The sequence below is a fragment of the Penicillium psychrofluorescens genome (assembly GCF_964197705.1).
Source record: "Penicillium psychrofluorescens genome assembly, chromosome: 2".
NCBI lineage: Eukaryota > Fungi > Ascomycota > Eurotiomycetes > Eurotiales > Aspergillaceae > Penicillium > Penicillium psychrofluorescens.
Genome location: NC_133440.1, coordinates 5,159,950 through 5,181,572, shown reverse-complemented (window position 1 = coordinate 5,181,572; position 21,623 = coordinate 5,159,950). Strand labels below are relative to the sequence as shown.

General features: G+C 54.5%; 11 protein-coding genes and 1 non-coding gene across 12 annotated transcripts; 6 read left to right on the top strand and 6 right to left on the bottom strand.

Annotated features, from left to right (window-relative positions):
- Positions 1 to 551: 551 nt before the first annotated feature.
- Positions 552 to 2,696, bottom strand: PFLUO_LOCUS4136 (uncharacterized protein; the record flags this gene model as incomplete). The annotated part of the gene is made up of 1 exon (XM_073781455.1): positions 552 to 2,696. The coding sequence occupies one exon, from the start codon at positions 2,694 to 2,696 to the stop codon at positions 552 to 554; it is 2,145 nt and encodes a 714-aa protein (XP_073638208.1).
- A 1,023-nt stretch (positions 2,697 to 3,719) lies between these two features.
- Positions 3,720 to 4,913, bottom strand: PFLUO_LOCUS4135 (uncharacterized protein; the record flags this gene model as incomplete). The annotated part of the gene is made up of 3 exons (XM_073781454.1): positions 3,720 to 4,008; positions 4,088 to 4,485; positions 4,539 to 4,913. 3 exons carry the CDS (start codon positions 4,911 to 4,913, stop codon positions 3,720 to 3,722), a joined length of 1,062 nt encoding a protein of 353 aa, XP_073638207.1.
- Positions 4,914 to 6,038: 1,125 nt separating this feature from the next.
- PFLUO_LOCUS4134 (uncharacterized protein) lies at positions 6,039 to 7,415 on the top strand (the record flags this gene model as incomplete). The annotated part of the gene is made up of 1 exon (XM_073781453.1): positions 6,039 to 7,415. One exon carries the CDS (start codon positions 6,039 to 6,041, stop codon positions 7,413 to 7,415), a length of 1,377 nt encoding a protein of 458 aa, XP_073638206.1.
- Positions 7,416 to 8,597: 1,182 nt separating this feature from the next.
- PFLUO_LOCUS4133 (uncharacterized protein) lies at positions 8,598 to 9,333 on the bottom strand (the record flags this gene model as incomplete). Its single annotated transcript, XM_073781452.1, has 2 exons — positions 8,598 to 8,851; positions 8,913 to 9,333. The coding sequence occupies 2 exons, from the start codon at positions 9,331 to 9,333 to the stop codon at positions 8,598 to 8,600; spliced, it is 675 nt and encodes a 224-aa protein (XP_073638205.1).
- A 700-nt stretch (positions 9,334 to 10,033) lies between these two features.
- On the bottom strand, positions 10,034 to 10,781 carry PFLUO_LOCUS4132 (uncharacterized protein; the record flags this gene model as incomplete). Its single annotated transcript, XM_073781451.1, has 2 exons — positions 10,034 to 10,567; positions 10,617 to 10,781. 2 exons carry the CDS (start codon positions 10,779 to 10,781, stop codon positions 10,034 to 10,036), a joined length of 699 nt encoding a protein of 232 aa, XP_073638204.1.
- Positions 10,782 to 11,195: 414 nt separating this feature from the next.
- Positions 11,196 to 13,305, top strand: PFLUO_LOCUS4131 (uncharacterized protein; the record flags this gene model as incomplete). Its single annotated transcript, XM_073781450.1, has 2 exons — positions 11,196 to 12,474; positions 12,530 to 13,305. 2 exons carry the CDS (start codon positions 11,196 to 11,198, stop codon positions 13,303 to 13,305), a joined length of 2,055 nt encoding a protein of 684 aa, XP_073638203.1.
- Positions 13,306 to 13,522: 217 nt separating this feature from the next.
- PFLUO_LOCUS4130 (uncharacterized protein) lies at positions 13,523 to 15,027 on the top strand (the record flags this gene model as incomplete). The annotated part of the gene is made up of 3 exons (XM_073781449.1): positions 13,523 to 13,781; positions 13,844 to 13,865; positions 13,917 to 15,027. 3 exons carry the CDS (start codon positions 13,523 to 13,525, stop codon positions 15,025 to 15,027), a joined length of 1,392 nt encoding a protein of 463 aa, XP_073638202.1.
- A 219-nt stretch (positions 15,028 to 15,246) lies between these two features.
- PFLUO_LOCUS4129 (uncharacterized protein) lies at positions 15,247 to 16,355 on the top strand (the record flags this gene model as incomplete). The annotated part of the gene is made up of 2 exons (XM_073781448.1): positions 15,247 to 15,590; positions 15,653 to 16,355. 2 exons carry the CDS (start codon positions 15,247 to 15,249, stop codon positions 16,353 to 16,355), a joined length of 1,047 nt encoding a protein of 348 aa, XP_073638201.1.
- A 309-nt stretch (positions 16,356 to 16,664) lies between these two features.
- On the top strand, positions 16,665 to 17,183 carry PFLUO_LOCUS4128 (uncharacterized protein; the record flags this gene model as incomplete). The annotated part of the gene is made up of 1 exon (XM_073781447.1): positions 16,665 to 17,183. The coding sequence occupies one exon, from the start codon at positions 16,665 to 16,667 to the stop codon at positions 17,181 to 17,183; it is 519 nt and encodes a 172-aa protein (XP_073638200.1).
- Positions 17,184 to 17,275: 92 nt separating this feature from the next.
- Positions 17,276 to 18,080, bottom strand: PFLUO_LOCUS4127 (uncharacterized protein; the record flags this gene model as incomplete). Its single annotated transcript, XM_073781446.1, has 2 exons — positions 17,276 to 17,808; positions 17,858 to 18,080. The coding sequence occupies 2 exons, from the start codon at positions 18,078 to 18,080 to the stop codon at positions 17,276 to 17,278; spliced, it is 756 nt and encodes a 251-aa protein (XP_073638199.1).
- A 390-nt stretch (positions 18,081 to 18,470) lies between these two features.
- Positions 18,471 to 18,542, top strand: PFLUO_LOCUS4126. The gene has a single exon. It is a non-coding gene; the product is annotated as a tRNA-Ala (tRNA).
- Positions 18,543 to 19,021: 479 nt separating this feature from the next.
- Positions 19,022 to 21,479, bottom strand: PFLUO_LOCUS4125 (F-actin-capping protein subunit alpha; the record flags this gene model as incomplete). Its single annotated transcript, XM_073781443.1, has 10 exons — positions 19,022 to 19,402; positions 19,506 to 19,660; positions 19,709 to 19,847; positions 20,305 to 20,605; positions 20,667 to 20,804; positions 20,851 to 20,903; positions 20,959 to 21,048; positions 21,104 to 21,219; positions 21,324 to 21,342; positions 21,423 to 21,479. 10 exons carry the CDS (start codon positions 21,477 to 21,479, stop codon positions 19,022 to 19,024), a joined length of 1,449 nt encoding a protein of 482 aa, XP_073638198.1.
- Positions 21,480 to 21,623: the final 144 nt, after the last annotated feature.

Here is a 21,623-nt window from a genome sequence, read left to right as displayed (position 1 = left end):
TTACCATGAGTATTGTGAAGAGACAGCTTGCGGATACAGTATAGCAACGGCTGTGTGATGCACAGACAGCTAAGTCGGGGAATATAGGAGGCTATCATTCTTCACACGTCCACAATTCAAAAGTACCGCATGGATTGGTCTCGGCAGTAGTGAGGTCCATAGTTCTGGCCTGAGCTTGACATCGGCAGGCACATGGGTTGCACACCATGATTTCGCCACAATCCGGTTTCGGAGAGCGATGACTACTGCCAGCTGGTTAGCTCAACATCAACGGAACCAAAGCTGGCAAAAAACAAAATACTTACCGAAATATCACGTGGACTAATGCCCTGAGGTGCGATAACTCCGGTCTACCGGATTGCTCGGACCAATTTTACTTGGTTTAATGAGTCTGTTGCCATCAATAATGGCTCCAATGACCTCCACCTGCTAATAACGGGTCTATTTCAATGACCGTCTGACAGATAACGCGGTTGGTTTGAGAGGACGGCGGGCTTGCGATCTTCACAGAGACGCCATGAGGCGAGTCGGGTGCAACTACGCACATTGAATCAAGAGCCTTCAAACCACTTCCACAGCAGCTCGACCAACTGCTGGCGATGCAACGGTTTCGCAATGTAATCACTCATTCCTTTTGCCAAATAGGTCTCAGCATCCCCTTTCAGTGCATTTCCGGTGAGTGCGATAATGGGCAATTCGTTGTTAGTCAGGCGGATCTGCGCGGTGGCTTCTAAGCCGTCCATAACAGGCATGTTGATATCCATCAGAATCAAACTATATGCCAGTGGTTTCTGCTTCACCATCCGCACGGCTTCGGCGCCATCCCAAGCAGCATCGACTCGTTCGAAGCCCAGGCTACCGAGCAGCTTGAGCATGATCGTTTGGTTCACCTTGTTGTCCTCAACGAGCAGAATGTGCTTTTGTGGCGCAATCTTCTGAAGCAAATCCGATGAGTCGATATGTGTGTCAATCACCTGCCAGACTGGGGGCCTCTCTTGGAGAACGGACACGTCGACGCAACCCATTCTCGCTGTCGCCCAGAACACACTGCCAGGCCCATCAGGGTTCGAATGGAACCCCACCGCCCCTTCCATAAGTTCAGCTAAACTCTTGCAAATCGAAAGTCCCAGTCCTGTGCCCTGATAACGCTTCATCGTGGTGTCTGCGAATCGAGTAAATGGGGTGAAGAGGGTGTTGATGGCATCCTCGGGAACACCGATTCCGGAGTCCACCACTTGGGTTGAGATGTTATACGTGCCTGGGTCATTTCCGTCCAATGAGAAGGTTGTATCGACACGAACGTAGCCACTTTCCGTGAACTTGATGGCATTGCTGACCAAATTCTGCAAAACTTGGCGGAATCGTAGAGGGTCACCTTTGACGATTGCAGGAAATTCGGGGCTGATAGTGCTCTCCAGAACGACCCCGGGTTTCAGTGAAGCCTTGCAGTTGCGGATAACCGCATTTACCACACTGGGTATGTTGATTACATCCGTATTCAGAGAGAAGGACCCAGAAGACAATTTGGAGTAGTCCAGCACGTCATTAATGACTTGTAACAGAATGGCGGTTGAATCCTCGAGGACAGAGACGTACTCGTTCTGCTCGTCATTCAAAGGCGTCCGAGTAAGCATGGTCAGCGCCAGCGACATCCCGTTCATCGGTGTCCGGATCTCATGGCTCATGTTGGCCAAAAAGTCGGTCTTCAGTTTTGAAGATTCCTCAAATGCATTGATCAAACGTGCCTCGGCGGCCTTGCGCTCGGTCAGATCGCGAGTGACCTTCACGAAGCCAACGTGCCGATGAAATTGATAGATGGGCGTGATCATGACGTTGGCCCAGAATCGACTACCGTCTTTTCGATAGCGCCACCCTTCGTCTTCCACCTTGCCTTCCTGCAGACACACCTCCAGCTCCTTCGCAGGCTTGTTCTTCAGGAGATCCTCGGGCCCGTAAAAGATTGAAAAGTGCTGGTCGATAATTTCGGTTGGCGTGTAGCCCTTGAGAATGGAAGCACCCGCGTTCCATGTTGCAATGTAGCCCCGTGTATCTAGCATAAAAATGGCATAGTCCTTCACCGTGTCGATCAAGACTTTGTATGTCTCGTTGAGGTACTTCTGCTCACTAATTTCCTTTGATGCAGGCTTACCACGCTTGGAGTCTTGCGCTTCAAGGAGCACGTATATCAGGGCATCGCCCTCGTAGATGGGAGTCACTCGAAGTGAGAAGAATGCATCGCAGGTGCGGACGTAGACGGGGTCAATGGTCTGAACGACTCGGGAGATTAACGCCGCACCCAGAGCACCGCTCAACAACGCGATATCTGGTGCTGGAACCATGTACGGCGCCAGGTCATACACGCTGGTATTTACCAGCTGCCCCCTAGTTGATTTAAAGATTTCCAAGTGACTATCGGAGACCTCGGCGACCTGCAAGGAGCCGTCCAAGACAATTGTCGGGGTGGGAGTTCGACGATAGATCCGGCACATTGAGTCGTCAGCAGGGGCTGGGCAGGCCAACACGGGAGCGGCCTCGGTGGTGGCGGTTTTATGGTCTTGTAACTTGATTCCGGAGTTGTGGCCATCCTCCCGCATGACCAACTCACTCTCCGACGGAGGCGAGATAACCGCGGCAAAATTGATCGGCCGATAGTCTTCGCCAATATCGAGATGGAGCATCTGCTGATCCAGAGGCATCTTCACTCGGGTCACGGCTGCCCCGCCACGCGGCAGGAACAGCACACGGGGGAAAGAAGCGGCGTCTTTTGACTCATTCGACCCGGTCGCGGTGTCAAAGTCAGAGGAACCCAAGAGAGATGTGCAAAAAGCGGATCAAGGGAGCACTGGATGGTTCGAGATTTGCGGCGCAAGGATAAGTAGCTCAGGCAAGAGGCCAACGTGAGAACAAGGCAGAATGTCGATCAATCAATCTCCATACCAACAGGCTTTCCAGACGGGGCGGGAAGGGGGTGGCTATTATAAAGGTTAAACTCCCAAGAGCAGTGTGCGCACACACACTAAATCCGGGCATTCGACAAAGCAGATCGACTATCGAGGGCCAGCCAGGCTCTAGGAGCGCTATGCCGGTCGATGACTGGCTGGCGAAAAGCGCTGTTGGGTTCCCCGCCGCTCCGTGCTAATGAGAATGCACAACAGCCCGTAGCGCCGGACTTAGTCTTTACGAGGACGGATGCAGATGAACCGCGGCCAACCTTCCTGGATCGATATGGGCCGGCGGCCTGACGAGCAAGAGGCGCGATATGGATCTCTGCAACTCGAAGAACGGGTGCCCGTCAGGGCTGGATCGACGCCAATTACGTCATGCACCACGATTGCTGTCTCGCCCTTTTCTGCCCCATGGAGCAGTCGCATCAACAACACAACAACGCTGGTCGATGCCAATCTCACGAGTACTGTCTTGGTTTTTTTTTTCCTTCTTTATTGTTCTAGTCTCGCGGAGGAGCAAAATACTCACGGTCCAGCTGAGACACACAGAATGGCGAAGAAACCAAGACAAACAAGTGATGCTAGTAAACTAGTCCCGGGACGAAGGCGAGTAAGGGAGAGAGGTGGACAATGAGGCAGAAGAGGATGAGGATGAGGACGGGTGAGAGCACGTGCCGGGAGGTCACGAGTTCTCCTGGAGCCCTACGAGAAAAGTAGAGAAGAAAGACATATATTATTTGCAGCGTGCATCAACACATAGCTAAAACGTTAGCTTCAGACAATGACGTTCTCGCGCTCGGTCTTCTCCACCATCTTGACCAGCGCATCGGCAATTCCGTAGGAGAAGGCATATCCTCCACCGCCAAACCCGTAAGCAGACAGCACGGTGCGGCTCCCATGTACCTGTTCCGAGTGCAGGCGGAAGCCGCCTTTGCGCGACGGACGGATGCCGATGATATGGCTCAACTCATGCGCAGCAGGCTGTTCTGGGACAATATCGGGGGCTAGACGATGAGCTCGGGCGATCTCGTCCCGCACGATGTCCATGTCCACGTCTGGTGAGCTAAAAGTAATTAAAAAAAAAGAGAAGAAGAGGATCAGCTGGTAGTCTTGGATGTTGTCTTCAAGCGGGGCTTTCTTACAGGTTGTCCTGCTGCTTAACGCCTCCCAAGACCACTCCTTGGGAGAATGGCCTGGGAATGACATATGTGTACTCCTTGCCGTTCCGGAAGTACAGCGTGTGGCATCGATCGGTGCGCAGGAATACATTCTGCCCGCGCTCAGGGAAGCAACGGTCATCTTGCACATCGGTCAACGTCTTACTTCCCAGCCCGCTCGCATTGATAAACACCTGCGACTCTGGGAACATGTCGTACAGCTCCCGCAACGACTCCACGCGTTTTCGAATGAACCGACCACCGAGGGAAATTACCAGTTTTCCGAGATAGGGCATGTGCCGTGTGGGATCGGTCACGAGAGTCTCGTAAGCCCAAGCACAGTTGAACTCCGAAGGATATTCCCCGGGCTTCAATTCGCGAAACTGTGAAAATACAATGAGCAAGGATCTCCCGAAACCCGGCGACACATGCACACCTTGGACACGACAGTCTTGCCCCAAATCGCCGAGTCGGGCTTCGGCTCTTGCTCGAGATATTCGCGAGCATCGACGACACTGACGCCCGATTTCGGATCGTCCTGCGCCATCTTGAGCAACACGCGATGGGTCACGGCCTGGAAATATCGCTGATCCGGAGTGATGCCGCCAGCAGCATGCCACGCAGCACCTGCCCATGCGGATGCGTAGTAGATGTTCTGGTCGCCCGGCAGATATTCGGCCACCAGCACGACCGAAAAGCCGTGAAGTAGCAATTGTCGGGCTGTCGCACACCCTATGATCCCCGCGCCTAAGATGACGACAGGGCGTTGAGAGAAGGGCGCATCGAACGTGGTGATGGCACTTTCATCCATGATGATGATGACCTGATACCGTGTGAACGCAGTCCGGGATCAATAGGAAGAGCGGTAACACGGCCCTGCGTATCGAGGGCGTTCAGAGCCCGTCGCCGAATAACGATACCGGGGGCATTGTTTTGGCGTCTCGGGACGCTTTATATCGGCCGTTTGATTCGTGACGATCATCCGGTAGCCCGGCAGTTCTGTTTTATCTTACCCCCTATCAGGTAGTATTATTGGTGACGCACAGCGGATTGACCCGACCGCCCAGCATTCCTCGCGTCGGAGCCTCTGATAAATGCAAGTTGGGCGGGTCAAGCCGCCACCCGGGGCCGGACGGCGGGGGCTTCGACTCCTCACCACATGCAACAACTTCTTCGCTCGCGTCATCCGGGGACTCTGAACCACAGACATAGCTCTAGCAGCACAACGATCAGGCTGTCACACGCAATTTCGCCCGACATACCTGGCCGACGTTTCAAATTATGTCCTAAACCTGCTCCGGATTTGTTCTGGCTATTCGATCCTTGCACTCTCGCGCGCCAAGTCTGGGGTAGTGCGGGAGCCGCCTGTCAGACGGCACGAGTTGCTCCAGCGCCGCGGGATTATTGGGGTCGCATTGGATTCTCGCTCTCGCTTCCCTGTCCTGTGGCGCTCTCGGCCATCTCCGGCCTCGTGGGCGCGATGGAACTCACCACTCAGGATGAGAAACATCGGAGAGACTTATGGTCCCAGGTGGGTTGCACTCGTTTTCTTTGTCTACTGTGGTGATGGATCTCCTCTTGCACGATCGAGACCTCGCCCCTCGCTAACTATGTAATAATCTGTTACACATGTGCTTGGCGGGCTAGCTGTGCAGGGGATCGACGAGCATCATCGCATCGTCCTTCATCATTATGCATCCATCATGTCTTTATTAACGGATTCGGGTTTGCTAGGAGCCTCTCGCGGACCAGGTCTGCGACGGAGCTGCCATCCTCCGCGACCAGGATGCGAAGGAATTCCTGCCCCATGAGGCGGAGAATTCACCCTACCCTGAGGTGCGCGCCGTAGTCCAGCCGGTCAATGATATGACGCTGCCAGTAAACACCGTCCGCATGTGGACGATTGGCCTTTTGTTCACTATTGTAAGTTTAATTCATGGATGCGACCGCTGCGAAGAACATTGCTCACACCCAATTCCAGATCGGGAGCGGACTGAACCAGTTCTTCAGCTTGCGCCAGCCGAGTGTCACCATCAGCGCTCTGGTAGCGCAGCTTTTGGCATTTCCCGTTGGGCGAGCATGGAGCAAATGGATGCCTCTCGGTATTCTGAACCCCGACCGGCACTTCAACATCAAGGAGCATGCTCTGATCACAATCATGGCCAACGTCGCCTTTGGGTCCGCCGCTGCCACCCAGGTCATTGAGGCAGTAGTCAAATTCTATGGTATGCCGTCCCAAGGCGGTTTTGAGGTTCTTCTCTGCATCACCACGCAGCTGCTCGGGTTTGGCATTGCTGGGATGGCTGCTCGCTGGCTGGTCGGCCCGGCGTCGATGATCTGGCCCGGGGTGCTGTCGAATGCGGCGCTCCTGGAGACGCTACATTCTCGCACAAACCAGGTCGCTGACGGCTGGCGGATCTCCCGTCTCCGCTTTTTTCTCTTCGTCTTCATTGGCGGCGCTGTCTGGTACTTTGTGCCAGGATATCTCTTCACTGGCCTGAGTACGTTTAGTTTCATCTGCTGGATTGTGCCATCCAACGTCGTGGTGAATCAACTGTTTGGACAGACCACGGGGCTGGGCATGTCGATGTTGACCTTCGACTGGGCGCAGGTCGTTTACGCCAACCAAAGCCCACTTCTGGTGCCATTTTGGGCCGGCCTCAATGTGATGGGATCGTTTGCACTCTTCTTCTGGCTCATTTGCCCCATCATTTACTACACCAACACTTGGTATTCAGCATACCTACCGCTTCTTAACTCCAATACTTTCGACAACACGGGGAACAGCTATGACACCAGCCGCATCATGACTCCGGGAGGTACAGTCAACCAGACGGCATATCGGGACTATTCGCCCATGTTTCTGCCGGCCGGGTATGCCGTCACGTACGGCGTCGCCTTCGCCAACCTGACAGGGATCTTTGTCCATGTCAGCCTATACCATGGCGGGGATATATGGCGGCAGTGGAAGGGCACGAACAAGCCAGACGTTCACTCTCGACTCATGTCTGTATATCAGGGCGTGCCGTGGTGGTGGTTCGGTGCGATCACGGTGTTAATGTTCGTTCTGAGCATTGTAACCAACGAAGTGTGGCATACCGGCCTGCCCGTGTGGGCTGTCCTGTTGGCTTTTGTGCTTCCCATCATTTATTTTGTCCCGGTGGGCATTATCAAAGCAGTCACCAACATCAGCAGCAACCAACTTAATTTGCTCACCGAGTTTATCGGTGGCTATGCCTTTCTCGGAAGACCAATGGCCAACATGGCGTTCAAATTCTATGGCTATGTCGCCGTCTCCCAAGGCCTAGAGTGAGTACTTCACTACGCACCCCTGCATCATTCTTCTCGTTGACCTTTCCCAAGATTCGTCTCGGATATGAAGCTGGCCCATTATATGCATATTGCACCGCGTACGTTGTTTTTTGCCCAGGGTATCGCCACGCTCGTTGGAGCCGTTGTCCAATGTGGGGTGACCGTCTTCATGGTCACCCGTATCAACGGCGTCTGTACATCCGATGCGGAGGGCAACTTTACCTGTCCCCATGGGCGGGTGACATATTCATCCTCTCTCATCTGGGGTATTTATTCCTGGCAGACCCAAGTTGTCATCCTGGACCGTTGCTAAATCGAGTCGTCTAGGCGCTATCGGCCCCAGCCGATTGTTCTCCCCCGGGCAGATTTATAGCAATCTGCTGTGGTTCTTTCTCGCCGGGCCTGTTGTGGTTGTGATTACATATCTCCTGGGCCGAAAATGGAAAACAGTTAATTATCTGTCCTGGCCCGTTGCGTTCGGGGCCATGAGCCTTGTCCCTCCGGCCACCGGTGTGAGTTTCTCCTCGTGGTGGGTGATTAATATGATTTTCAACGGCGTGCTGCGCCAACGGAAGCCGGCTTGGTGGTCGAAATACAGTGAGTCTCTCTCTTTTGTTTTTCGCCAATTGCTAAGTGCCGTTACAGACTACGTGCTGTCTGCCGCGCTGGACTGCGGCGTCGCAGTGGCTACTGTCATCATTTTTTTCTGCATTACGCTCCCAGCCGGTTCTTTTAACTGGTGGGGCAATATTGTCTATACCCAGACGGCCGATGGGCAAGGTACGCCCTACCAGAGCATTTCGCCGCGAGGCTATTTTGGACCCCCGAAGGGGTCATGGCATTAGCGGAAGGTCATCATCTGTGCAGAATAGTAGTGTGGAATGAATGATTGATGGAATCTGAAAAAGGGGGGTTCCGTTAAAAAGGGATCTCCCGAGATGGAGCTGATTCTTGTCCAGCAAGCCACCAATATCTCAACAGAGATTAGCGCTCGATCTGTATATTGCCATGTGTTATCATCCGATAATAATGAACTGTCAAAACTATATACATGTCCATTTCCGATACAATCTCCTCCTGTTGCTGCAGCTGACTCCTCAACATCCTATTGATCTCTTCTCAAACGCCTATTTCAAAGTGGACTATAGCCGGGTGGAGCGACATCGACTGTAATTCTCCCCATTCACTTGGCTGGAACCGGGTCGCGCATCATCAGGGTAAACGTCTCCCGTCCGGAGGCGCCATGGGCATCCAAATCCATGGTGACCTCCTCCACGATCTTCCAGCCGTGCTTGAGGTAGAGGGGGATTCCCTCCGGTGTTGCTTCCAGGAAGATCCGTACCTGCCACGCATCGGCCTTCTCCGTGCCCCATCGGAGCAGCGCAGACCCGATACCACGCCCTTGATGGGATGGCAAAGTGGCTAATAGGTCTAGGACTGGAGAGATTGGTCAATCAACCACTATCTAGAGCAGAGGAAGGCTGCTACGACTACTTACTCATGTCCCGATCGGTGGTGTGTTTTCCGCGTGCCTCCTCCAGCATCTTGCGGAAGCCATTGTAGACGCTTTCATTGACGGGCTGAGGTGCATGCTGTAGAGGATTCTTGGCCGCCTCGGCCAGGGAAAGCCCCCTCTCGCTCAGATTCGGCGTGCTAGGGGTGAAGCCCAGGGATTTGGGGATCAGCCAGCGGGTATAGGACACGGGCTCCCCAGTCACCGGGTCATCGACAGTCAAAACGTTCATCTGAGGGTTGGCCATGTGTTTCATGGCATTAAGCACCTTGAACTCCATCAGGGTAGGAAGATCGCTCTGGGGGAACATGGCCCGGAGCATGCCGTACTGCTGGAAGCAGACAATGTTGATGCGGGTCAGGGCTGTGACGTCGGCCTCGGTGGCAGAGCGGGCAATGAGAGCCATGACGACGAGAGTAGTGAGCGTGGAAGCAATAATAACACCGGTTCATTTATTTACACAGTAGATGTTAGATAACTATGGATGATGAGTCACGGCTTACCATGCATTTCATTTGCTCCTTTGGGACTCCGAAATCCCGACTCGGTCTGGCCCCCACAACGTTCCTTCTAATTCGAGGCCGCCGTGGGCTCGATGCTAAGCGATCTCGATCCCCACGTATGTCCGTATTCAGCTTCCTTCGCAGCTGTTGTACCGTCCACGCCACTCTCTCCTCCGACGCCTCACCAAAGTATCCCGGGCTCTCGATAAATCATGGACGTAATAACAACCGACGCCATCTGCGAGTCATGGCCAATAGCTTCGCCGATATCGGAGACAGCAAACCATGCGAGCAATATCCAGGTGATTCTCCAATTTTGTTCATGAAAATTCCTGATCGACAAAGCCCGGCCGCATTTTAGTTGGCCGTTGTATGCCGCGTCTATTTACCTGAATCATTCATTTCCCCTGATAACTACTCTCATACAGATGTTACTAATATAGGATGCATTCATTCCCATAATTTCTTTACGCTCGAGCGTTCTGTACACATGAATATAGACTTAAAAAGTTCTGTGCAAATATACTAAATTCAGTGTATGTACGGCGGTAGCGACAGACATGGTCCTAAACAGCTTTCCAAACCAACAGAGTGCTATGTCCATTAGCCCTTGGCAAAGGTGGAGAGCGAGTCTGAGTCGCCGTTCCAGATGTCGGAATCGCCGCCATAGGTGTAGCTATCGGCATTCTGCCAGAAGCTCTGGTAGGGCCAGCCACCGGGCACGGTGCTGATGGAGCTGGCATACTGCGCCAGTACCAAGGGGTAATTAGTGCTGAAGTCGGTGCTATCACCGGTGCAGGTGCTCCACCAGTCGGCCGTCGAGTAGATCATAGGGTAGCGACCCGTCTTGCTGTTATAGGTCTCGCCAAAGTCCGAAATCCAGGAGACCATGTCGGACGCGCTCAGCCCGTAGCACTCGGAGCCGTCGGGGTTATATTCAATGTCCAACATGCCTGGCAGCGTCTGGCCATCATTGGTCCAGCCGCCACCGTTGTCGAGGAAGTAGGTGGCCTGGTCTGCACCGGAGCCCTCGTCCGGGTGGGCGAAATGGTAGCCTCCACGGATCAGGCCCGCGCTGGTCGCACCATCATAGTGGCTAGAGAAGTCCGAGTCGATATAGCTGGTGCCCTCGGTGGCCTGGCTGAGTCAGTCCTGTACCACCAGATCGCAAGACCGATATCCTTACCTTGATGATCACAAACCGGGCTCCCGAACTGTAGGCTCCGGAGAAGTCGACGGTGCCCTGATAGCTGGAAATATCAAAGCCCTGGACCCCACTGGAGCGAGGAGCGAGAGGGTTGGCCGTGGCTATGCCAGCGGACAGCAGCAGTGAGCCCACGGTGGTCTTCATCGTGGTCAATAAGAATGAAAGAATTGTAGGTAGCAATGTAAGTTGGATTCGTGGCTAGTTCGCGGCGAATGCATGGGAGAGCAGAGAGCGTCGATGGCTCTATTTATGCCCCAGCTACAACCATGATTCGTATCAAGGATGCCGATCGATCGTATCCCTAAAGAAACAAACTCAGCAGATCGTTGGGGGCGCAGGACCTCTTCAGGCACGGTAAGGCCCTGTCGGCCAGTTAGGGCTACCGGGAGCGTTTCATCGCTGGACCCTGAACGAGGGCTCCACTACTTGGCTCGCAGAATGCTGCCCTTGTCGTCACCGATCGGCAGTTTCACTTCTTCTCACTTCTTCCTCTTCTTCTCTCTCCCCCAATAATACCATCCGTGTCAATCATGGGCTGCGGTTCTAGCCGCCCTCACCATGAGCAGCAGCACCGGCAACAAGGACTTCCGCGACCAGTTGGGCAAGTTCCGCCTCGACTCCAATAATCCCCCGTCCCTGCCCTCGTCCTGGTCGCACCTGCCCGCCCCCGACTCCCCCCTCGACTCAAGCCCCGCGCGCAGCAAGCGCGTGTCTACGGCCTGCGATTTCTGTCGCAAGCGCAAGAAGAAATGTGACTTTCGCTATCCCAACTGCTCCGCCTGTACGCGCGCCGGCGTGCGCTGCACCATCCCGCCACCGGGCCCGCAAGTCGCCAACACCTCCGTGCCCCGCGATCAGCTGGAGAACCTGCAGAAGCGAGTGCAATGGCTGGAGGAGATCGTGCGCCGCAAGTCGGGCATCTCGGTGGCCGACCTGGCCACCGGCACCCCCATCGATGGTGAGGGTGACCCGGACTGGTGGTACCAGGTGCCGGCAATGATCGCGACGGGCAGTCGTGCGCCGGCATCGATTCCCAGTCCTGCCGGCAGTAGCGGCTCGCCTGCACCGGCTGGTCCGACGGGGTCCGAGGCGCCGACCAGGGTGGGCACCGAACTCCCCAACGTCGGGGAGATTTTTCGCGATCAATTAGAACATCGTCGCCCATCCGTCGCGCGCCCCACATCCGCCCCGCGGGTCCTGCGCCTGTCATCGTTGGAGGAAGCAGAGCAGGTGGCCGGCCAGTATTTCGATAGCATAGGGTATCAGTACCCGTTCATGTCCCGCTTGGAATTCATGAACCATTTGCGCCACATCTACAGCGGCGGGGTGCCATCGTCCGAGGTGCACAATGCCTACCACATCACCATGGCCATTGCGTTGCTGATCGGGTCTGTCGATTCGACTAAGCCTGCGGAGTTTTACCACGCTAGCCAGGAGACCCTGCCACTAGCGTTGCAGAATGAAGACCTACCGTCGGTCCGGGCCTTGCTGGGGTTGGCACTATATACGTCCTTTGCGACCGCGGGCCCAAGTATCTGGCATGTGTTGGGAACGGCCATGCGCCTGGCCACGAGCCTGGGTCTGCACAAGGCCCGGTCATATCCGACCACGGAGGAAGAAGAAATGGCCAAACGAGCCTTCTGGAGTCTCTACAATTTCGATCGGCTGATCGCCAGCACTCTAGGTCGACCCTTGGGAATTGCAGACGAGGATATCAGTGTGAGTCTCCCGCGAGAGCTCAATGACGATGGCACCGAAGTGCCCGGGGCCAGCGCCATGACCATTCCGGTGCAGGTGATACGCTTGCGCCGCATCTTTTCGCGCATCTACCGATACCGTAAGTGGTCCCTCTCCGGGCCTGGATTGGCTTTCTTTTCTGACTTGTCCATCAGTATACAGCAGTCGACCGCAGCCGCCTCCGCGCGAAGTCGCGGCCACTCTCAGCCAATTCCGCCGGGAGGTAGATGACTGGCGCATGTCGGCCCCGGTGTTCCCATCGGCGCTCCTGTATTCCACTTCGTACTACGATTATCTGTACTATACGACCCTGCTGCTGATGTATCGCCCGAGTCAGCACAACCCGACCCCCGACACGACCAGTATCATCAGCTGCGGGGACTCCAGCATCCAAGTCATTCGATCCTACTGGGACAGCTATTCAATCGGCAAGCTCAAGTGGATCTGGTTGACCTTGAGTCAAGTGTATTTTGCAGGCATCACCATCCTGTGGTGCCTGGAGCAGAATGCGCGTGCCTTGCGCGAAGCCCGACCTGCCCCTTGGCACCCGGACGAACAGATGATGCGCCGGGCCACCCAGGCGGTGGTTGTTCTGCTGGAGGAGTTTGGCAAGCGGCGAGCAGGGGTCGATCGGTTGGCGGAGACCTTCCGGCATCAGAGCACGACGATCTTCAGCCAGATGGCCTACCAGCAACAGCAAATGGAGCCAAATCAGCCGGTTCCGCAGCCTCAAGATCCCGGTCCGCCCCAACCTCCCATTTCTCTGGCCGCGCCGCCACCTCCTCCAGTTCCTTTGGCGCCAATTCTTGACGATGTCCTGCTTGTGGATGGCAGCGGGACTGTACCAATGATCGACCCGCAGATGGCGGAGCAGCTGTCCTACTCTTACAATTGGTTCCAGGAGGAGATGGCGTCGTACTATACCATTTGAGTCGGTTCATAGATGTTTTTGCTAGACGGAGTTTTTGTCAGGGTGGATTTCTGTATCTTGTTTGATTCGCCGCCAGTGTATAGACCCAAGAAAACTTGATTGTTTTGCGCAGGAAGAACTATAGCGTCATCATCCCTGCGTATCGCCGATAAGCCGAGTGGAGCAGATAAAGCGCGCGACTCGCCCTCGGACCGTCATTATTGATCGATTCACCAGGATGGACGAGTTGGACAAAATTAGCACGCCGGCATCTGGTCTCCCGCTGGGCTTCCATGGCACTGTCGTCCACTCGCACAGCCTCGACGAGCTCGAGATTCTGCAGGATTGTTTCGTGCTCATCGATAAAGCAGGCATCATCCAGACCCTCCAGGCCGACACACATCCAGATCGCATCAATGCCATCGTGGCCGACAATGGCTATGCCCCCGATGTCTTCCCCGTGAAGTACCTGCGCCGCGGCGAGTTTCTGTGTCCAGGTGAAATGCTCTTTATCGGTCTATCTGGGAGTAGTTTCACGCTAATCTGGATCTCTGTGTAGGCTTCATCGACACCCACAACCAGTAATGCTCGGAGCTCATTCTGGCGGTGTTCAATCAACTAACACCGTACAGTGCTCCCCAATGGGCCCAGCGCGGAGTCGGCCGCGGCTTGACGCTCCTCGACTGGCTGGACCAGATAACTTTCGCGCATGAGGCCAAGTTCGCCGACCCGGAGTATGCTCGTCGCATGTACACCACCTGCGTCACTGGATTCCTTCAACAGGGCATCACCACGGCTTCCTATTACGGCTCCTATCACGGCGAAGCTTCGCGCATCCTCGCCGATGTTTGCCTGGAAAAAGGGCAACGGGCGTTGGTCGGCAAGTGCAACATGAACCGGAACGCGCCAGACTGGTACCGCGACCAGTCAGCGGGCGAATCTTTGCTAGAAACGCGTGCCCTGATTAAGCACGTTCAACAGCTCGACCCCAACAATCTCTTGATCAAACCGATCATCACGCCCCGCTTCGCGATCTGCTGTGACCCGCCACTGCTCGAGGGTCTCGGGGACATCATCCGCGAACACCCCGATCTACCTATCCAGACACACTTCAATGAAGCAAAGGATGAAATAACATATACCCACCAACTATTTCCCGAATTTGGGACGGAGGCCGACCTCTACCAGAGATTTGGCTTGCTAAATGAGCGGTCCATTCTGGCACACTGCATCTTCTTGCAGGAGGAAGAGATCCATCGTCTACAAGAGCTTCGCTGTGGCATTTCTCACTGTCCTATCTCCAACACTACTATGCAAGACTTCATGGTCGCCCCGATCCGCGAGTATCTGCGCCGTGGAATCAAGGTTGGACTCGGCACGGATAGTGGCGGCGGGCATTCCTCATCTATGCTAGAGGTCATGAAGCAGGCCTTTGTGGTCTCGAATGCGCAGCAGATGCTGACCAAGGGTCGGGACCCGGCTCTGTCCATGCACGAAGGCTTCTTCCTAGCCACTTTGGGGGGAGCGCAGGTCTGTGGTCTCGATGACCGGATCGGCAATTTTGCGGTCGGTAAGGAGTTTGATGCACTGGAGATTCATACGATGGACCTAGAACAGCCGGGAGTGATGAGTCCCGTCGAGGCGGACGACTCCATGTCCGTGATCTTTGAGAAGTTTCTCATGACCGGCGACGACCGCAACATCGCCAAGGTGTATGTCCGAGGACGGTCGGTGAAAGTATGATATAGTGCATCTTGTTGCCCATTTCTGCGTCTTTTTATCACGTATCATAGTCAATGATTATTGATTATTCTTGTTTATCATCTTGTGTATTATTACGACGGAAGTTCAAAGTCCGACGGAAGAGCCAACTGCCGCAGTGGGGAACTCCATCCCCCGGTTATAGTTAGATACTTGCGAACGACTCGAGATTCTTATGTTGCACACTCTCACCCTCGCACTATGGCCAAAGTTAAATTCGCCATCCTAGATGACTACCAGGGCATTGCGCCCCCCTACTTTGCCCATCTAGCCTCGCGTGTCGACGTCGTCAGTTTCTCCGAAACCCTCGACCCGCGGGTCCCCGCACAGCACGATGAGCTCATCCGGCGCCTCGAGCCCTTTGACGGCGTGTTGGCCATGCGTGAGCGCACGCCCTTCGCTGCCCAGACCATCGCCGCGCTGCCGAACCTGAAGCTGCTGCTGACCACGGGCACGCGCAACCTGTCACTCGACCTGCAAGCATGCGCCGATCGAAATATTCCCGTGGCCGGCACGGCAGGCAGGCCCCCGGGCGTTAATTCAACGTATGAAAATTGGACCATCAGAATATCTTGAGCGGTCGGGGTGCTAACGCTCGTTCATACAGGGTGCAACATACGTGGGCATTGATCCTAGCCCTCGCCCGACATGTGGCGCGCGATGATGCCGCCATCAAACAAGGCGCATGGCAGGGCTCACTGGGAATGAATCTGTCCAACAAGACCCTGGCGCTGCTAGGTCTCGGGAAGCTGGGGTCGCAGGTGGGCAAGATTGCCGTGCAGGCCTTTGGTATGAACGTCATCGCCTGGTCCGCGAACTTGACCCAGGCCAAAGCGGACGAACAGGCCGCGGCACAAGGTCTCCCGGCGGGCACCTTCGACGTGCTCGCGTCCAAGAGCGACTTATTTTCCCGCGCCGACGTCCTCAGCGTTCATTACGTCCTCAGTGAGCGCTCCCGTGGGATCGTCGGCAAGGCCGAACTCGCGACCATGCGCCCGACGGCCATGATTCTGAACACGTCTCGCGGGCCGTTGATTGATCAGTCCGCTCTCCTGGACGCTCTCAACGCCGGTCAAATTCGTGGGGCCGCCTTGGATGTATTTGATCCGGAGCCACTCCCAGCCAACAGCCCGTGGCGGACCACGAGGTGGGGCGAGGACGGACGCAGCGAGGTGTTGCTCTCACCGCACATGGGCTACGGAGAAGAGGATCTGATGCACGGGTGGTATCGGGAAGTGGCCGAGAATCTCGAGCGATGGCTGGATGGGAAGCCCTTGCGGCTGCCGATGAATGAATCGGGGAAATTGTAGAGAATCTATCCTAGCACATTTTCATTCTTCCGGGCATGTTTCTCGTTGTGGCAGTCCTTTTTTTTTCATGTGGATTATGTATGCCCACCTCCGATGGATCTCCGAGTCAAATGCTGTTTGGCTCCGCGCTGGCGTCATTCCGGTCTGGAACCTAGGGGAAACTCGGACAGGAAACGCTGATCGTGTGTTTTCTTCGTTATCCCTCGGCTGAAGAACTTTGTATTTTTATTTAAAGAGCCATTGGCGGACCCTATACTTCAGTTAGTGAGCTATTTCCTACTACCGAATCACCTAAATACTCCCTTCACCATGGCGCCTTCCATTGATCCCCTGCCATTAACGCCCGCCACCCCCGCGCAACCTGCCCCAACGCACCCCGACCGACTGCGAGTCAACCGCAGCCCCAAGGCCTTTGCCAGCGGCGCCTACTCGCTCATCGACCTGCCCGCCGGAGCCGTCTTCGCCCAGATCACGAACCCCACCCCCGGAAAGAAGGCATACACGACGGTCCAGACCGGCCCCGACACGCACATCCAGCTGAATTCCGACCTGGTATACTGCAACCACTCGTGTGCGCCGTCGGTGGTCTTCGATATGGCTCGCATGGAGGTGCGCGTCGTGGATGACCGGCCCTTGAAGGCGGGCGATGCCCTCACCTTCTTCTACCCCAGCACCGAGTGGGAAATGGACCAGCCCTTCCAGTGTACCTGTGGTGCCGGGGATGGGCTCTGCAGGGGCTGGATCTCTGGTGCTGGAGATATGCCCCCCGAAGCCCTGGACGGGTACTGGCTCAATGGACACATTAGGGCAATGATTGATCACAAGTAGCGTGATGGGCCGGATCCTATCCACGACGACTAAGAAAAATAGATGATAGAAAAATGAAAAGAGAATAGTATTGATAAAGCGTATACAATATGTTAACATCCACCGCCCATCATCCCGCATTGAAGCGCCCTGCGCCGGTCGATCTCTCGCTTCGTCATGACGAGGCAGGTTGCAACGACCACGGGTTCCTCCAGCTGGGCGAAAATCAAAGCATTTTCATCAATCTGGAGCTCGCCCCCATTGCCTGCGCGATAGCGCGATGTTCCCGGGGTGCGAGTATCCTCTCCACGTACCAGCTTCGCCACGATCCGGCCATTTGTCGGTTCTTTACCCTGGCTATCGGTATCCACCACTCGGAGGATGATCAGATTCACGTGCTTGCCATCGCGCTTCTCTTTAGCATAGCTCCACTCGAACCGAGTACCATTGGGCATCGTGAACTTGGTACTTCGGGACATCCATTTGCCAGAGACCTGCAGCTCTTCAGGCCGGACATCGGTGGACTCGAGCAGGCGCAGAACTGGGTCTCTGTTCGGACCGAAGAAGTAGTCCGTGTGGATTATATTGCCGCACTTTATGCTGGATAGCACGGAGCTGCCCGACCAGCGCTTGGAACGTGTGGAACCTTATTCCTGGTCAGTGCATGTCGAATGGAGTGTCCCGACGATGCCTACTATAAGCGACGATGCCATCTTCGTCATAGATAGAGATCTCTGTCTGGCTGTCCGGCAGTGGGAAGCGTAATACCCGGATGCCGTGTGCACCAATGTATAACTTGCGACTGGATGTGAACGACCCGTCGGTGACGGTTGGACAGAGGGTGCTGGCCGAAGAGCCGGTCGACAGGACGTCGGAATCGACTTTATAGTCGAGCTTGGAGATCGAAGTAGTAGCCATGATGGTTTTAATATTTCCGTGGTGTCAAGTCCCGGTATTTATACATTTCTTGCGGGTCGGTCATCTGCAGTCTTTCGTCAGATACGAAACTTGCCCGATCGGGAATGGCTGTGAACGGCCCGTCCGTGGATCGCCCATCCCGACTCTGGGCACTCGTATTCGCTGAGCCACAATTGGGCAGGATGTGTTAACCTTGTCAATGAGTAGAATAGACGCCACTATGGATATTACTGGTTATCATCGGATATGTTGGCAAAGCATTTTCCGGCGTCTATATAGTAATGAGCATTGCTGCAGACTGGAGGCAATATTTCGTTATATTAGGGCTACCAGTTTCGTAATATTCTGATTCCTAAATAATCCCAGGTCTTGAATTGCTCTTCAGCTGTTGGGCTTGTGGTCTAGTGGTATGATTTTCCCTTAGCATGGGAGAGGTCCGGGGTTCAATTCCCCGCGAGTCCATTTTTTGCTCTTATCTGAGATGTGGGTGGTTATTTTTGATGTCTTGAGATAGAAAAGGTTCTGGTTTTATGTAAGGAGTGAACCAACCTTGTAAAAATGTATATTTTTAGTAGTCATCATCACTACAAAATAATACGGCCAGTGAGATGAAAGACGTGTCCCACCCCTCTTAGCATATAGATAGTCTAGGTGACACTAGTTCACATAGTGCTCATCGTCACAGACAATAGGGCTAGCATGTTTGTATATTCCCCCAAGTCATTTTTTGTATTTCTATCTTTTTTGAATGGATGGGATGTAACGCGAGTTAGGAGCGGGTGTCACGCGCCTCCCTAGTCTCTCAAGGCCTTGTCAATAGTTATTTCTCTGGCAATTAAACGACTTTCAAGCATAGGGTAGTTTCTCATTCATTTAACCCTCTTTATATCTATTGTTAAAATGATCTGTGTCTATCTAAGTAGGCCATAACCATGGCATCCTTACTGATTCTGAGCAGCCCAAACCTGCTGGCCAGTGATCAATGTGCTCACCACTGTGCTCACACCGATCGTAAGGTCGCTCAAGGGAATCCAGCCAAGGAATGACCCCGGCAGCAACAGATCGCAGCTATCAGCAACGAGCTGTTTCACTAGTGGCGCGACAGCCGAAATATATGGCTTCTTCTCAGAGTCCTCCTTCTCGTTTTTCTTCTGCTTTTGATCCTTAGCGGGCCTAGTTGTCTCTGCAGGCTTGGCAGATGTAAACAAGAGGCACCAAGTACTTCTTCCAACAGACAGAGCCAAAGCATAGAACCAGAACTGGAACGCCTCGCGCAGAATACGATTATTCCAAGGCACTGGGTGGACACCTGTTGCATGGAGCTAGAATCTAGGTCAGTACGCCTTTGGTCACTTGTCCGATTTTCGGAGGGAAACGAACCCTCAGGCCTAGGTGAAGAGCCAGGGGTCAATTGGAATCACTTACAATCGTCAAATCCTCCAGCACAATGTATAGACCAAAGGACGTACATTTGGCCATCTCGAGCCACACGGGCATCGAGCCGACCTCGTCTTGACCAAGGAGCGCGGCCACGCGCTGGAATGAGGGTATGAAGCCAAAGAGCCGGAGGAACCGGCGTGCTGAACACATTAGAAATATTCCAAGCAATTACTGAAGAGACAGCCTACTCAATCCCAATTGCAGTTTGGCCGTCGTGAACTGCACGGCGAGAGTTCCGACGCTGAAAACCGCCGCGATCTGTGCGAGGGCCTGGAACAGACGTAGGGTCTTGTCCAGGCCGGCGGTGCAATTAACGAAGCGGGAGAACTGGTGAATCATTTTAGAAGAGCGAGGAAGTGGCTGAATGCAGCGTCGTAGGGATCGCGGATTAAAATAGTTACCTGGACCAGCCAGCGAACAAGTCGTCTCCCGCTAACCTGCGCTAGCCTAGGCCGAAGGGCCTCGAAGGGCCTTGCTTATTCAGCCTCTTGTAGGGAGAGAGAAACCATCTATAGTGGACATGACATTCAACAAATGCACTAATAGACAGTGGTTCATGTCATACGGATTCTCAATTAATGTGGTGAACCACCAGGGTTACGCTAGATTGTCTGGATTGTCTCCCGTCCAGCTGGGCAATGTACAGAGGAAGCTCGTAAAGGAATCAGCAGTGGATATACGGGGCTCAGATTCTGGCAGATATCGATGAACATATGGGGATGCGCCAGCGGCTTCATCGTCCCTTCCCGCCAGAAATATCCTGTCCCAATCGATAACCCCCGACCTTTTCCCACTCGACCTTTTGCCGCGTGATGGGCAGCTGTCGCCGCAGGTTCTTGAATGCCCCCTCGGCCATCTGCACAAATGCCCGGTTCAAATCCTCCTGGTAATCGCGCTCCGCTGTCGCAATGCGGGAAATGATCGACTCGGCTGACACGGAGGGGATGGCGACGTTGATGGGCTTGGTGGTGTTCAGAGACACGTTGCCGTCTTCGTAGTAGTGCACGTCCACGTGGATCTTGCCAGTGACGGTGGTGGACGCAGATGAGACAGGAACCTGGTAGATGGCGCGGAAACGACCGTTCCTGAAGGCACGGGACACCTATTAGCTTTTTGTTCATTTCCATCTAAACCGTGGTCACGCACCAGAAATTGTTGGGCGAGTAGCGGTTTGCAACCAAAGCAATGGCGACTGCAGAATCGCTCTCGATCGGGTAGACACCGTACGAGCAGCTGGGATAATGTTCACGGGCATGAATGCCAAGCGACTTGAGCAGCGATTTACTGTGGCTGGTCAGCACTATCCTTTCTGCGTATATCCAACACTCACATCAAGTCGGCATTTTGAGACTCCAACGGTGATGATTGTGCCCCCGATGCTGTCTGTTTGTTGCATGTCAGTCGACGGGTCCCCGCAACCGGGACCGCCCAAACCTACCTGTGTGGTATGATCGACCTCAAACGATGTCTGACTTTCCGTGTCGAAGTAGCGGCTGCCTTCCAGCTTGTTAAACTCGCTGACCAGAACCTTGAACGGGGTGTCAGCATCTCCGCAGAAACACGGTCAATCACGAATTCCCTACCTCCTGACTGGATCCTGGCAGCTTCACCGTCGTAAGTTGGCTCTCATTGTATCGTTCAAAGGCGGGGGCGAGCGAAGGGATAATGTTCTCGCCCTCGGAGGTCAGGGCTTGCACGTCTGTAGCGGCTTTGAGCTTAGCACGGGGGTGACCGAAGCGAACAGGCAGGGTAAATAGTGCCGCGGGATTGGGGAGAGGACAGGTCCAGAGGAAGGTCAATTACCGGCAACGACATCCGCAAGCTAAAGAGATCCTGGTCAGCGAGTCTTTGAGGTGACAGCCACGAATGGGGGTGGTGGCCGCGGGGTGTTGAGGGGCATACCTCGCCAGGCGGGGCACCCTCGATGAAGGAGGATGCGAGTTCGACAGTGGATGCCATGGTGCAATGGCGGGTGGGTGAGAAGATCAACCGTAGACGCACACTTTATGAGTTGAGTAGTGGTTGTTGTTTGTCTGATGGTTGCGGAGGGAAACAGGCCAAGGCGGAGCAGCAATCGGCACGTGGTCAGCTCTACACATGAAG